This window comes from Copadichromis virginalis, linkage group LG23, assembly GCF_057382275.1.
Source record: "Copadichromis virginalis isolate Kocher_CV1m ecotype Utaka linkage group LG23, C_Virginalis_male_GT1.1, whole genome shotgun sequence".
Lineage (NCBI taxonomy): Eukaryota > Metazoa > Chordata > Actinopteri > Cichliformes > Cichlidae > Copadichromis > Copadichromis virginalis.
Window position 1 is genome coordinate 5,448,870 of NC_140639.1, and position 13,822 is coordinate 5,462,691.

The 13,822-nt window shown below is 42.1% G+C and overlaps 1 protein-coding gene across 1 annotated transcript in view; it reads right to left on the reverse strand.

The window, feature by feature from the left end:
* hcn2b (hyperpolarization activated cyclic nucleotide-gated potassium channel 2b) overlaps nucleotides 1-8,333 on the reverse strand; it is a 48,451-nt gene extending 40,118 nt beyond the window's left edge. The window contains exons 1-3 of the mRNA XM_085448128.1: nucleotides 7,481-8,333; nucleotides 5,674-6,097; nucleotides 1,233-1,394 (exon numbers count right to left, since the gene is read on the reverse strand). Coding sequence (XP_085304254.1) covers nucleotides 1,233-1,394; nucleotides 5,674-6,097; nucleotides 7,481-8,322 — 1,428 coding nt within the window. The 5' untranslated portion in view covers nucleotides 8,323-8,333. The remainder of the gene's footprint in view (nucleotides 1-1,232; nucleotides 1,395-5,673; nucleotides 6,098-7,480) is intronic.
* Nucleotides 8,334-13,822: the final 5,489 nt, after the last annotated feature.

The following is a 13,822-nucleotide window of genomic DNA, read 5'->3' on the forward strand; positions in this document are numbered from 1 at the left end:
TTTCTGTTTTCTTCCTGTAGTCAGCCCCTGCAATGCAAACTGTCCTCTATAACTCAATCTATTTACACCCATTAGAGCAGATCTCTTCCTCCTGCGCTTGCATGCAATCTGCTTCACCAGTTTACTTACAGCTGCTCACAAACCAATCATCACCTCTCTGTTAACAACATTGCACGCACACTGTACAAATCGCAGAGTCACAGCCATTCATTAAGCTTATCATCTCAGCTGCCGTATCCAAAATATCCCTTGAGTACTTCATACAAAATATTTAAACCAATTCTAATGTTTCTCTCTTTTTTTGTGGGACAAACAGGATTGACACTGACACTAATGCTTCCTTGAAACCACCACAATTCTTTTTCTGTTTGCCAACAAACATACTGTATGTGTGAAAGTGAATATATGTGTGAAATACAGTTTTATGATAAAAGGTATTTGTATCCTCTGACTTGTCTGTGCCTCCGGCCACTGCCACTCACCACCTTCCAATCTGTTATCTCCAAAGCAGAATGACATGTGAGACTGGATAAAGGGATTAAGTTCAAAATGATAAAAACCCAAACAGTATTTTTTGGGTGTTTCTCCTCTTTATTTGTCCACACTTGTGATTAATCGTGCAATTTAAATAAAATAGAGACAAACAGAGGCTGTTCTTTAGTCAATGTTATAAGGTTTTGTTTTATAGCTTAGACAATAAGTGCTTTCCAAAATGAACAAAACTTTAATGATTACTTTTCATTAATTATCCAGTTGGATTAGAAGATAGTGTGTTTCAATACTAGCTATCAATTTCTTTTTACATTTATGTATGCATTCATTTTATTAATTTATTTTTTCTCATGCATGCCAGCAGTAATTTTGGTGAAAACCTCTCCTAATGGTCTGTCTTCCAACAGACAGCTAGAAGCCACCTGCCACCCAGAAGGAGGACAGGACATTTGACAGGACAAAGAAAGAAGAGCACACCTAAATTACTGCATGAGCTTCTATATGAACTGAGTGACAGCAGCATGTTTTCTTTCATCCACCTCCTACTTGCCGTACACTGGCGTGTCTCCTGGGTTTGACTAGTGGGGGGTTAATTGAAGCTGAACGAAAGCTCCCAACTCCAGTCTGAATAAATAAGCTGTGTCACCACGCTAGTTGTGCAGTGAACACTTTTCCTGTGATTGTCTAACTTACGATCGCACTGAACACAAAAACATACACACAGAGCATTTTTTTCTTACCACCATCTTGTTGAGGGAGACCCAGCAGTCAGATGGAAAGTCCTGCAGCATGGGAACAAGAAACTGGAGACAGCCATCCCAGTGGCACAGCAGTAGCATCATACCAATCAGGTTGAATATTCGCACCACGGCACTGGCTAGGTCGTAGGTCATGTGGAAGATCTGTCAGGAGGAGGAGAGATGGGACGTGAGGGTTACAGATTTGGAGAGGAGGCCAGAATGAAGCCAGAACTGATGTGTGAGCAGAATGAAAAGTTGGTGTTTATAGCGATTGAGCGAGAGTTGAAAACAATGGTAAACACTACTCTATCGGCTCTCACAAACAGCACATCCAGCATGTTATCATTCTGCTGATAGCACTGGCAACAGTGATGCTGTGGGGACTATATAAAATAGCTTTAACTTGTGCACAATTTGCACAGTTGCAAATCCTGATCCACTCTGTAGGACAATTATTATATTATATTTTTTTAAGAAAATAAATCATACTCTTGCAAATTTAGCAGATTCATTTTGGGCACGTGGTACAGCTTAACAAGCTGTAAAATTTCCAGAAATGAGGAAAACATAGTTTTCATATGTAGTTTTTTTGTTGACGCTGGCAAATTAATATTCACATTTAGCCATGTTTTAAATGCTAGTTATGTGCTAACCTCAAAGGTTTACCTGAACACAGTAATGTGAGAGCAGTGGGAGTGAATTATTATAGTAAAATATAGCACTTCTGAAGCTGTGATGGAGAAGAGGTGACTGACCAAACTGCTCTCCATCACAGACAATCCTGCCCACTATGAGCAACACTTACTAGGCAGGTAGCAAAGCAACTTCTCTAACAAACTGATTGAGCTCTGCTGCCACAAGGAAGGATATAGGCAATCTTTCATACCACATGCTATCTATCACTCAATATATCTGTCTGGCAGGGAATCGTTCGCCAGATATTTGTATTGTTATTAATATTATTAACATTATATTTATAAATTTTCTGTTGATAAGTTGGTTGACAATGAAACATCTCTGTTATTAAACATCGCTCTCTCTCGCTCTCTCTCTCCCTCCATGGCATGCAGCCCAAAGTCTAGTTAAGCTGCCCATGTTCTTGCAATGGAGAGGTTGCTACAATATCCACAAACTGAAAGGAAGTTTGGAGAAAGTTTTTTGTGAGTTTCACACTCATACAGGAACCTTTCACACCAGAGGTTGTTATTCATCTCTTGCTAATATACAAATATCTATTAGGGCAGCTTTAGGTAACATGACGACCTGTGAGGAAGAACTTTAGGATTTGATATCTCAGTTTATTTATAGGTAACGTGTCTGTTAACAACTAAATTTATTGTTATATAAAATTTGAACAATTTAATGAACTATGATAACAGGTGGTATAATTTTGACCAGTTTTTTAGTAACTTATAAACAGCAAAAAACGTGCTTCGCATTCCCAGGCTGAGGTTCTCCATTATAACCAGGTGTGAGACCACAGGGCATGCAATGTGCATTCATGATAAAACCTCATTAGATGCTGATGAAGCTTTGATCAGCAGCCCAGGCCAGGCTCTCGCTGCTGTTTCTTAAGAAGCTCACCCCAGGTAAGAAGGCTAATTTGCGTGGAGCTGGTGATGTGGTCACAGCCTTGTAAACACCACTCACTATGGCTTGGCTGGCTATCTGCCAGGCCAAATTATCGTGGTTCGTGTGTGTTTTTGTGTGTGTTTGTGTATGGGTAGGTTTACAAGTATGTGGGGATTAGATCTTGAGAAATTCATCTTAAATGTGAACTAGGCCTTTGTGTGTGTTTGTGTGTGTATGTGTGTGTGCGTGTGATGACATGAAGGAGCCGCTTCTGTTTAGAATTTACAGTTTGGGAGCAGCAGGGTCAGGGCATGCTGTCACACATCTCTACACCTCAGAGGCCCTGCTGTCCTAAACATACAAGTCACATGAATATGGAAAACTGACACATGTTATACCCCAGTTGTTAATGTGCATGATCCTAGTTTAAATAGCTCTTGGACTTTTCATATGATTTGTGTTTGGATGGATAATGGCAATTGTATCAAAGTTTATTTAAATTCCTCCTAAATGTAATTTATAAAATGTGCAAAACAATTTCCTCAGAAATATGTAGCATTTCAGCTGTATGCTGCACATCACATTTTCCTTATCCAGTTCTAAAATGTCATCAGCACCTGGTTGTTTCACTCTTTTGATATATATTCATTTTTTCTCTTTACAGTAATTTAGTTTTGATCCCTTCCCCAGGCCTGCTTTGGGTCCATGTGTAATTAAATCAAAATCAACAAAAGAAACTACTTTCTTTGCACATTTTGTGTATATCCTGTATTGGCTAATGGCCTTGGGTCATTTAGAAGACGCAGAAAGGGAAACATGCTGTGAGGCCCTGCCCTGTGATTAGAAAGCGTTCCCATTATGATTAATGAGCTAGGACTAATGTTCCCCCCAACACCAGAACAGCACCTGGCCATGTGTCACTGTCACACCACAATCTGGGTCAAAGCATAGTACTGTGACTACAAGTCACAGCCTGAAAAACACAGATAAACTATTTGCTGCTTCTTTCTGTCAGACTGCTAAAATGCTTTTAGAGTAAAACTAGTGCGTATGACGGATATGAACCTTTTTATCCTTCCATCCCTGACGCTTGTGCATTTGCTCTTGTCCATTCCCCATCATTGTCGAGCTCATGAAAAAGGCATCAACGCAAGCTTCCTGCTTCAGCAAATTGTTTTTCTCTGCTTCTGTATCACCAACATAGATGCATAAGCGATTTATTCTGAGATCATTCCACATAAATGGTTTTTTAGCACGACTGTTACCCAGTGCTCACCTCACCTCTGTACTGGCCTTCAATAGATCTATATGGTGAAATCATCACAATACTAAGACAAGCTTTTAGGAAACAGTGCTGCAGCGAGCGGACTTAAGCTGAGCTGAGCTGAGCTGGGCAGAAGAGGCAAACAGTTCCCCCCGTTTGGATCAGGCAGAGCAGAGCAGAGCTCAGCTGAACTAAGAGGATCAGGGCAGGGCCAAGTTGAAGCAAAGGAGCACTCGCGTGTGTGTGTTTCTGTGTGTGTGTGTACGCGTCTGTGTTTGAATGAGTAATTAGGGTTTTCGTCAAACCCAAATTACCACTGTGTAATCAGAAGAGCAGTGGTTATTTTCAGAGTGAGGGGACACTCATTTGATTGGAAGATGCTTGTTTAGGCCAAATAAGGAAGCACAAAGAAGCACACACACAGTCCAAGCTGTGGAATGCTGTGTTTATGTAAAATGGGGCCATATGATGGATGATAATGCACTTTTCTCTAGAACATTATTTCCTGATGCAATTAGAGATGCAAGGGGGTTTGCATTAGCAAGTCTTTCAGCATGTGGTTGCAGCTGTTTGATGCCTTAATTGGTTGAAATGCTGCAACAAAACATTTTTTACTATGTGGAAAGTTTTTTTCTTTCATACAGTTTTAAATGCATCAACAATGTGATGATCAAGTAAGATGACCTATAATCCACTCATCTTGGCTTGCTGCAGTAGAAAACTCTACACCTAATTTTTTGTGCCTTCTCCTGTGATACTAGAATGACTTATACTGACAGAACAAGCCACTGCACTGGAAACTGCTGCACAATTCTTAATTAGAGCCCAGTTAGATTAGTTTCTCATTATTAATGAGCACATTTGAAAGTGGAGGGGTAATAGTAAGCAGATCATCTGATCATAATTGACTAACTTCTGCATTACAGCAATAATCAATGCAGCTGTAGTGTCTGTCAGGTGTAGCAAACGTGATGCTAATGAGTTTTTTTTAGACATTAAAGCTATGCAGTAGTAGTAGTTCATTAAAAAACATACATAATTGTATGAAGAAGTTAAAAACTTAATATTTTCTTTTGATGCTTTTGGGAAAAAAGTCTTCCTCTGTAAGATTTCAGTAACAAAAAAAGACCTTATACCACAGGGGATGCATATGATGAGAAAATGATATGAAAAACAGACTGACCTACATTATGTTTGGACCAGTAGAAACCCAAGATGTGACACATCACATGCATCAAGTATTTAGTATTGATTAAGGGTTTATTTGAACAGTTTAAAAAGTAGGTAGGACCAAATGGTAGTCAGCATATGCTTGATCTATTTCAGGATCATGAGATAGTCCTTGTAAAAGTGGATTCCCTGTGAGCGACCCCTAGCCTTACAAAGTTTGAGAACCACGGAGTAAAAATCTAAAATAGAGATGTTCAGTGTGGAAGTTATGTGTTTCCTTTCAGTATTATCTGTTTATATAAAAGTGTTACATAAACTGTGCATTAGAACCCCATCTGGTCCCATATACTTACTTTATCCAGTATTTATCCAAGCTAAACTTCAATACTGAACAAAACTTTCCTGTTCGTATAGAAATGCTGTAACTCAGCATACCTCCTCCCACTGATGGATGTAACGGATGAGTCTAGACAGCCTCAGCAGACGCAGCAGACTGAGGATCTTCGTGAAGCGGACAATGCGGAGTGCCCGGGCAGTTTTGTACACCTCTGAGTCAATCCCCTTCTCCACGATGAGGAAGATATAATCCACAGGTATGGAGGAGACGAAGTCCACCACAAACCAGCTCTTCAGGTACTTCTTCTTGATCTTCTTGGGGTCGAGGATGATCTCGGTGTTGTCCTCGAACACGATACCAGTCCTAAAGTTGAGTACTAGGTCCATGAGGAAGAAGGTGTCAGAGACCACATTGAAGATGATCCAGGGTGTGGTGGTCTCATCTTTAAAGAAGGTGATGCCTACAGGGATGATGATCAGGTTGCCAACCATGAACATTAACATGGTGAAGTCCCAGTAGAACCTGTCAGGACGAAAGAGTAGAAGATGATTAAAGGCGCTTGTTTAATCCCAACACACGCAAACAAAGGGCAGTATAGGGCCATGTGTACAACTCTGAAATCTGATAGAGAAAAAGATGTAATAATAAAGTAATAAAGGAGAAAAATCTGATGCTATGCATATGAGAAGAGAAACCATGTCTAAAATCTGATGTCCAGACATTGACAGTGTTGCTACATGTTATGGATATCACATATCAGGAAAGAAGCTGATTCTGCTTGATTTATGATACGGGGTAAGCATATTTCCGGCCCTCTCTGTGTCATGAAGCAATGCACTCTCACAGGCTGAACACACTCAGAAAACTAACCCAATCCAAACTGATAAATCTTTCAAATTTTATGAAATGCCTGATAGTTCCTTCACTTTACCCCATTAACCACAACCATGCAAAGAAAAGACAACTAAAGCAAAAACAGCAGAATACCCTCCAAACAAGTCAAGTACAAACAACAACCAGAGCCCAAATCAATAAAGCAGCCTTCACGGCTGTGGTGTTGTGCACCATCACCTATTTCCAGTAGTTAGTTAATGTGACATTTATTGGTTTGAACAAACATTCACACAATAGCCAGTCACGCCACAGCATTAGGTGCTGAATTATGAGAACCTGTGTTTTAAAGATAATTCAGCTGGTGAACTGACCATGCGAGGCATCTATGAATATTCCTCTGTTTATTAAAGTAAGAAAATTGTGTAAGTATTTTTATATAACTTTACTCAACTTACCTATTATTAACTGGCAGATTAATTATGAACGATGTTTGTTAGTGTTGCAGGATAAGAGGAAGACACTGTGGCTACTTATATTAGAGGAACTAATGGAAGCGGCTGCTGAGTCATGACTTGAACTCTTGTTATGCGCATCCTGCTGTTGAGCTTTGTCCGTAAGTTAACACAATCAAGCCATGTATTGTTAATAAACAGCAGGCTTTACATATTTGATGGTACTCAAATAAGAAAGACAAGAAACCTGGTTTCCCCACATTTTATTAGAGGAGCTGTCCTCGGTGCTGAAACCAAGCACACTTTAAGACACATTTAGAGTCAACTTTGTGACACCTCTGGAATATGGAGCTTTTGTGTAAACACAAAATCTCCCATATGTCATCATTCGGTGCTTCAGGAATAGAGAAATAGCTCTGTTTATGATGGGGTAAGGTTCAACTTTTTCCCCCAGATAACCATTGAATGTTTAAAAATAGCATACTTATGTTCATATTCCCACAATCTTCACATATAATGTTGTTTGACGTAAAGAATGGGCGCTGGGCAACATTCAAAAACACCCCTTTAGCTTCTTTACAGCAACACTTTCACTGACCTAACACAATTTGACCCATACCTGAAGTCGCTGTATGGGTGGATAATCCAATTACCCGCTGACTTTACGCGTTCTTGTTCTTTCTCCACTGCCTTCTGGCTGCCAAACATGCGCAGGGAGAATTTATTAACTCCAGGCTGAAGCATGGCACTAAACTGCCGCTGCATGTATGTCTGATTCCCCTTGGACTCTCCATCATCCGGCACTATCTGAGAGCCGTCCTCTGCTTTGCTGAACGTGACAGAACTTCTTGGCTGCTGAGCCAGTCCTTTACTACTCGGGGGGTTGGAGAAGGAAACTCTGGAGTCCTTTTTCTCCGTTGCTGCCGTCGTCTTGACCTCGGCCCCAGGCCCCTGTGTCAGGGACCCTGCTGAAGTGACAGAGCCGTCCATGCTCGCAGCCAGCTCCTTATCGTCTTCAGCTGCTACTACTCCATCTGCCTGCTTCTCCTGTCTTGAGATGAGAGAAGAAAGACTCCCTGAACTGGCCGGGTCTCTTCTACAGTCTCCGTTTTTGTTGCATATCATACCGATGCCCCCCTCTCCTATCACGCCCGCCTCAGACACTGTGTCCCCTGCACTCCTGTGGTCTGACTCTGTGCCGCCAGCAGCATCCCTCTGGCACAACAGAGCAAATGCACAGCTGCCGCTGGGAGTAAAAGGTGTGGAGTCCTCGCCTCGCAAGAGCTCATTGTTGTTGGAGTTTTTTCGCACAGGAGAGACGGCTCCGCCTCCTGGCGAGAATTTCTTCATATTGGTCCCCCTGCTACTCCCATGATCCTCGCATCCAGCCGAGCTGGCTATTTGAAAGGGTCGAGCCTTCTGGAATTTGGGCTCCTCCTCGCTGTCCTCCGCCTCGTCCATTACAGGCAAACAGACACCTACCTTAAACCGGGCGAGACTGGGCGGCGGCAGAGGAAGGAGTGTGGACTTCAAAGCCTCCGTCTGCTTTCCATTCACATCACTTAACGGCGTACCGGTGGCGTTGCTATGGCTGCAACCTGGCTGTTGTTATTGTGTTTGTGTGTGGTAGAGAGAGGGAGAGAGATAACAGCTTTACCCTGGGGCTTCAACCACCTACAGGTAGCTTTCAGCCTACTGAAGAAAATGTGCGCACAGAAGAAAACAGTTTTGTCAGACCTGGACACAAAAAGTCAGTGAATGCGATTTTAAAAGTGAATTCTTACTAACGAATTAAATAACGCACAAATACATTTTTAGAATAACTCAAACTTGTGTGAATGGAAAACTATGATGATTTTAAAAAAAAACTTTTAATATGCAGTGATGGCCTGAGCAGTTTTACATCAAAAGGAATCATCAGCGAGTATCCCATGCTGCCATGCTCAGTTGACCCAGTATCAGCTCAATTCTATCTAGACTTTCTCGGAGTCTGGCAGCAGCGTCTGCCTGTTGCTTTGGTTTCTGGCAGCCTTCCCAAGTTGTGGGGTTTTAATGGTGAAATGACTCCACCTTGTGGATAAAGGCACAATCTAGGGCCAAGGCACCCACGAACAGTGTGAAGATTTAGAAAAACCCCCCATCATATTTGCTACTAGCTTATCTTTTTTGTACTAAATCCTAGTGTCCCAATTAAGAGACCGCACGCTCGAAGTACGCATTTTGAGACCTATTACATCACAGCGACGCGACAGCGGCTGTCCCAATCCGAAGTGTACTCCAAATGCGCCGTCGATTTCCCCAAATATCAAGCGTGGTCCGGTGCACGCTTCGTGGTCCCATATATCCCTCAACTCATAGCGCGGCGGTGGGTGTGGATAATTTTACCGCAAAATACGGCAGAAGGGAGCGGCCGAAGAGTGAACTGTCAAAAGTAAGTACTCAATATCATGTCACTTATTTATGTGCGAATGTTTAATAGTGAAAAACATTACTGTTGGCCACATGTCGGCAAAGTTATGTGACATTAGTGATGTTTGTACTTTCAGCGTTAACTTGGTTTTAAAGCCTTTACTTTGAAATATACGCCGTTCAATAGTCGGCCTTAATCTTACAGAGAATGTGATGATTCTATGGATAATTAAAGTCAGTCATATATCCACAAACACAACAAGCTGAAAGTCAGTGATGCTGCTCGGTTTGCAGTCCTGAATATCACAGCACAAGCAGGATTCACTGCACTGTTAATGTTAGCTATGTTATATTGCTGCCTCTGTTCACCGCGGTAAAGTGAGCCGTCATTTGTGAGCCGCGGTCAAGCAAGCCGCCTCCTATCCGCCGCATAAATTTCCTTGCGCTTTTATACCAGTCCTTACGGTAGCGCCTTTTCGCTTTATATCCTGATTGAAAGCCTAGACTCGCGCACACGCGCGCGCGCGCACAAATTACAATGGAACAGCCCAATACAGCCATCGTGACAGTCTGGTTGCATATTCAAAAATTCATTAAAAATCATTCTTAAAAGTTGATGCCAAGCTTTCAACACAATCCTCTTCTCGGACACCTACTTTACCTCTGGGGCAGGTTTTACCCAGATTTACTGTAATATTACTCAGAAATCACAGTAAACTCATATTCAGTGCAATACAGTCAAAACACTACAATTATGTTTATTTCAAAAATTCATTAAAAGTCATCCTGAGTAGTTGATGTCCAACTTTCAACACATCCCTCCTCTGGGACACCTACTGTACCTGTGTGCCAAGTTTCATCCCGATTTACTGTAGAATTCCTCAGAAATTAAAGGAAACTTATATTCAATTCAATACAGTCAATACAATAGAATTATGTCAATTTTCAAAAATTCATTAAAAATCATCCATAATAGTTGAGGTCCAACTTTCAACACTTTCTTACTCTGGGCGTACTACCGTACCTCTGGGCCAAGTTACATCTCAATTCACTGTAATCTTTATCAAAAATTGAAAGAACAATTATATGTAAATGCTGGCTGTGTGTCCTTTCAAAGTGACACTAAATAACAGAACTCAGGCACATCAGGGAATAATCCAAAAGGCGGATTTATTAAACAAAAACAACATACAAAATATCTCTAACCCATACTACATAACCTAAAAAGAAACAAAGGGACACTTAGAAGCACAAGAAAACAATACTGAAAGGGCAAGAGACACAGCCCAAACATAATCCACAACTAAAGTGCCAAAAGAACAAGTCATCCCACATAGCAGACGGGTCTTGCCTGGATCTGGTGTCAAGCCGGCACTGCTGGCTGACTTCTGGCATGGTAAGATGGCACTGTTTATGTGATGGCATGCCACATTTGGCCTGATTGGGTGAATGTGACATGTTGTATAGAGCACTTTGAGTAATATGGGTGAGTAAAAAAGTGCTGTATAAGAATCAGTCCATTCACTGTCTGAACAGAGTTTCGTCATGTTACTTTTGCACTATTATGTTCCAGCACATGTTGTTATTACATGGCTTACATGGCTAAGGTACACATTAGGCTGACATCTGGGGCCAGAGCTGAAACTGTTCTGGGCCAGCACAGGGCCAACAGTGTGTCTGCAACTGGCCTTGTGCTGGCTCATGTGTGGGCCACCTCTGGTAAACCAGATCTGGGCCACCATAGGGCCGTCATTCTTTGCGGTACGCAGGCCATGTGTAAGCACATTGTGTAGGACAGATCCAGGCCATACCAATTTTGCTATGTGGGAGGAATTATGTAAAAATAGAAACATCATAAAAATGAAAATGAACATAAAGTAAAATGTACTGAAAAGAACATCAGTATGGCCATCATTATTTGCTTGGAAAGTCTAAAGTTCCATGGCTTTGAACAGCCAGAGAACGCAATGCCCAGCTTAGAATGACTAAAAGTAACTTCTTTTAACATTCTGTCATTCTGCTTCTATATCAAAAATCCACTAAAAATAGTCATTTGAAAAAAAATATTTGCCACTTTTCATCAGTTTGGATTCCTCTGTTTATAGCAATTTTTAGAAAAGAATCGAATACCTTTGTCACTATACAGTTGTACAGTGAGATACAGAGCATCTCCTACTCATTGCAAACATGCTGGGAGGGTGGCTCTATCCACCTTAGTGCAGCTGCTGTACCATACTGTGATGCAGTAAGTTAGTAGGCTCTCAATGGGCGAGTGGTGGAAGGGTGAGCTGTAGTCCACAAAGAGCATTCTGGCATAGCTCTGCCGCTGTTCTAGGTGACTCAGCACCGAGTGGAGGGTGATGGCATCTTCTGTGAATCTGTTTGCACGGTATGCAAACTGGTGGGGGTCGAATTCTGGGGGGAGGTAATCCTTGGTGTGCTGAAGGACTAGTCTCTCAAAGCATTTCATGATTACCGGTGTGAGGGCCACAGGGCAATAATAGTTCAGGCTGGTGATGGGAGACTTCTTTGGTACTGGGATGATTGTGGCTGATTTTAGACAGGATGGGATGGCTGCTTCATCCAGTGAGAGGTTGAAGATTCTGGTGGAGATGAGGGTGAGCTGGTGGGCACATGGTCTTAGCACTTTACCACGTATTCCGTCTGGACCGGCCGCCTTCCTGGGGTTCACTGCTAGGAACACACATCTGACATCGTGCTCCGTTACAGTGAATGGAGCGGTGCAGGAACCAGGTGAGGATGAGGATGGGAGCAGGGCTGAGGCAGATGAATGCTGCTGTTGTGGTGTTTCAAAGCGGGCGAAGAAGCTGTTTATTTCCTCTGCTAGCTGCACACTCAGGTTTTCTGTTTTCACAGTTCTGCCTCTGTGGTTTATGATGTCTATTATTCCATGCCATGTGTTGTTGCTGGACAGGTGGGACCCCTTTTCAGGTCAGCTCGAGCAGACCTGTACAGAGCTCTGTCAACAGACCTACAGGGAGTGCAGAATTATTAGGCAAGTTGTATTTTTGAGGAATATTATTATTGAACAACAACCATGTTCTCAATGAACCCAAAAAACTCATTAATATCAAAGCTGAATGTTTTTGGAAGTAGTTTTTAGTTTGTTTTTAGTTTTAGCTATTTTAGGGGGATATCTGTGTGTGCAGGTGACTATTACTGTGCATAATTATTAGGCAACTTAACAAAAAACAAATATATACCCATTTCAATTATTTATTTTTACCAGTGAAACCAATATAACATCTCCACATTCACAAATATACATTTCTGACATTCAAAAACAAAACAAAAACAAATCAGCGACCAATATAGCCACCTTTCTTTGCAAGGACACTCAAAAGCCTGCCATCCATGGATTCTGTCAGTGTTTTGATCTGTTCACCATCAACATTGCGTGCAACAGCAACCACAGCCTCCCAGACACTGTTCAGAGAGGTGTACTGTTTTCCCTCCTTGTAAATCTCACATTTGATGATGGACCACAGGTTCTCAATGGGGTTCAGATCAGGTGAACAAGGAGGCCATGTCATTAGTTTTTCTTCTTTTATACCCTTTCTTGCCAGCCACGCTGTGGAGTACTTGGACGCGTGTGATGGAGCATTGTCCTGCATGAAAATCATGTTTTTCTTGAAGGATGCAGACTTCTTCCTGTACCACTGCTTGAAGAAGGTGTCTTCCAGAAACTGGCAGTAGGACTGGGAGTTGAGCTTGACTCCATCCTCAACCCGAAAAGGCCCCACAAGCTCATCTTTGATGATACCAGCCCAAACCAGTACTCCACCTCCACCTTGCTGGCGTCTGAGTCGGACTGGAGCTCTCTGCCCTTTACCAATCCAGCCACGGGCCCATCCATCTGGCCCATCAAGACTCACTCTCATTTCATCAGTCCATAAAACCTTAGAAAAACCAGTCTTGAGATATTTCTTGGCCCAGTCTTGACGTTTCAGCTTGTGTGTCTTGTTCAGTGGTGGTCGTCTTTCAGCCTTTCTTGAACTGAACATAAGTTCCCTGCAATTTCTGAAGAATATTACAGTAAATCTGGCTGAAACTTGGCCCAGACGTACAGCAGGTTTCCCGGAGGAGGGATGTGTTGAAAGTTGGACATCAACTACTCAGGATGATTTTTAATGAATTTTTGAAAATTGACATAATTCTATTGTACTGACTGTATTAGATTGAATAAATGTTTCCATTAATTTCTGAGGAATTCTACAGTACATCTGGATGAAACTTGGCACACAGGTACAGTAGGTGTCCCAGAGGAGGGATGTGTTGAAAGTTGGACATCAACTACTCAGGATGATTTTTAATGAATTTCTGACATTTCCATAATTGTATTGACTGTATCGGGCTGTTTCATTGTAATTTGTGTGCGCGCGCGCGCGCGCACGTGTGCGCGGGTATAGGCTTTCAATCGGCACATAAAGCGAAAAGGCGCTACCGTAAAGACTGGTGTAAAAGCGCAAGGAAATTTATGCGGCGGATAAGAGGCGGCTGGCTTGACCGCGGCTCACAAATGACGGCTCAC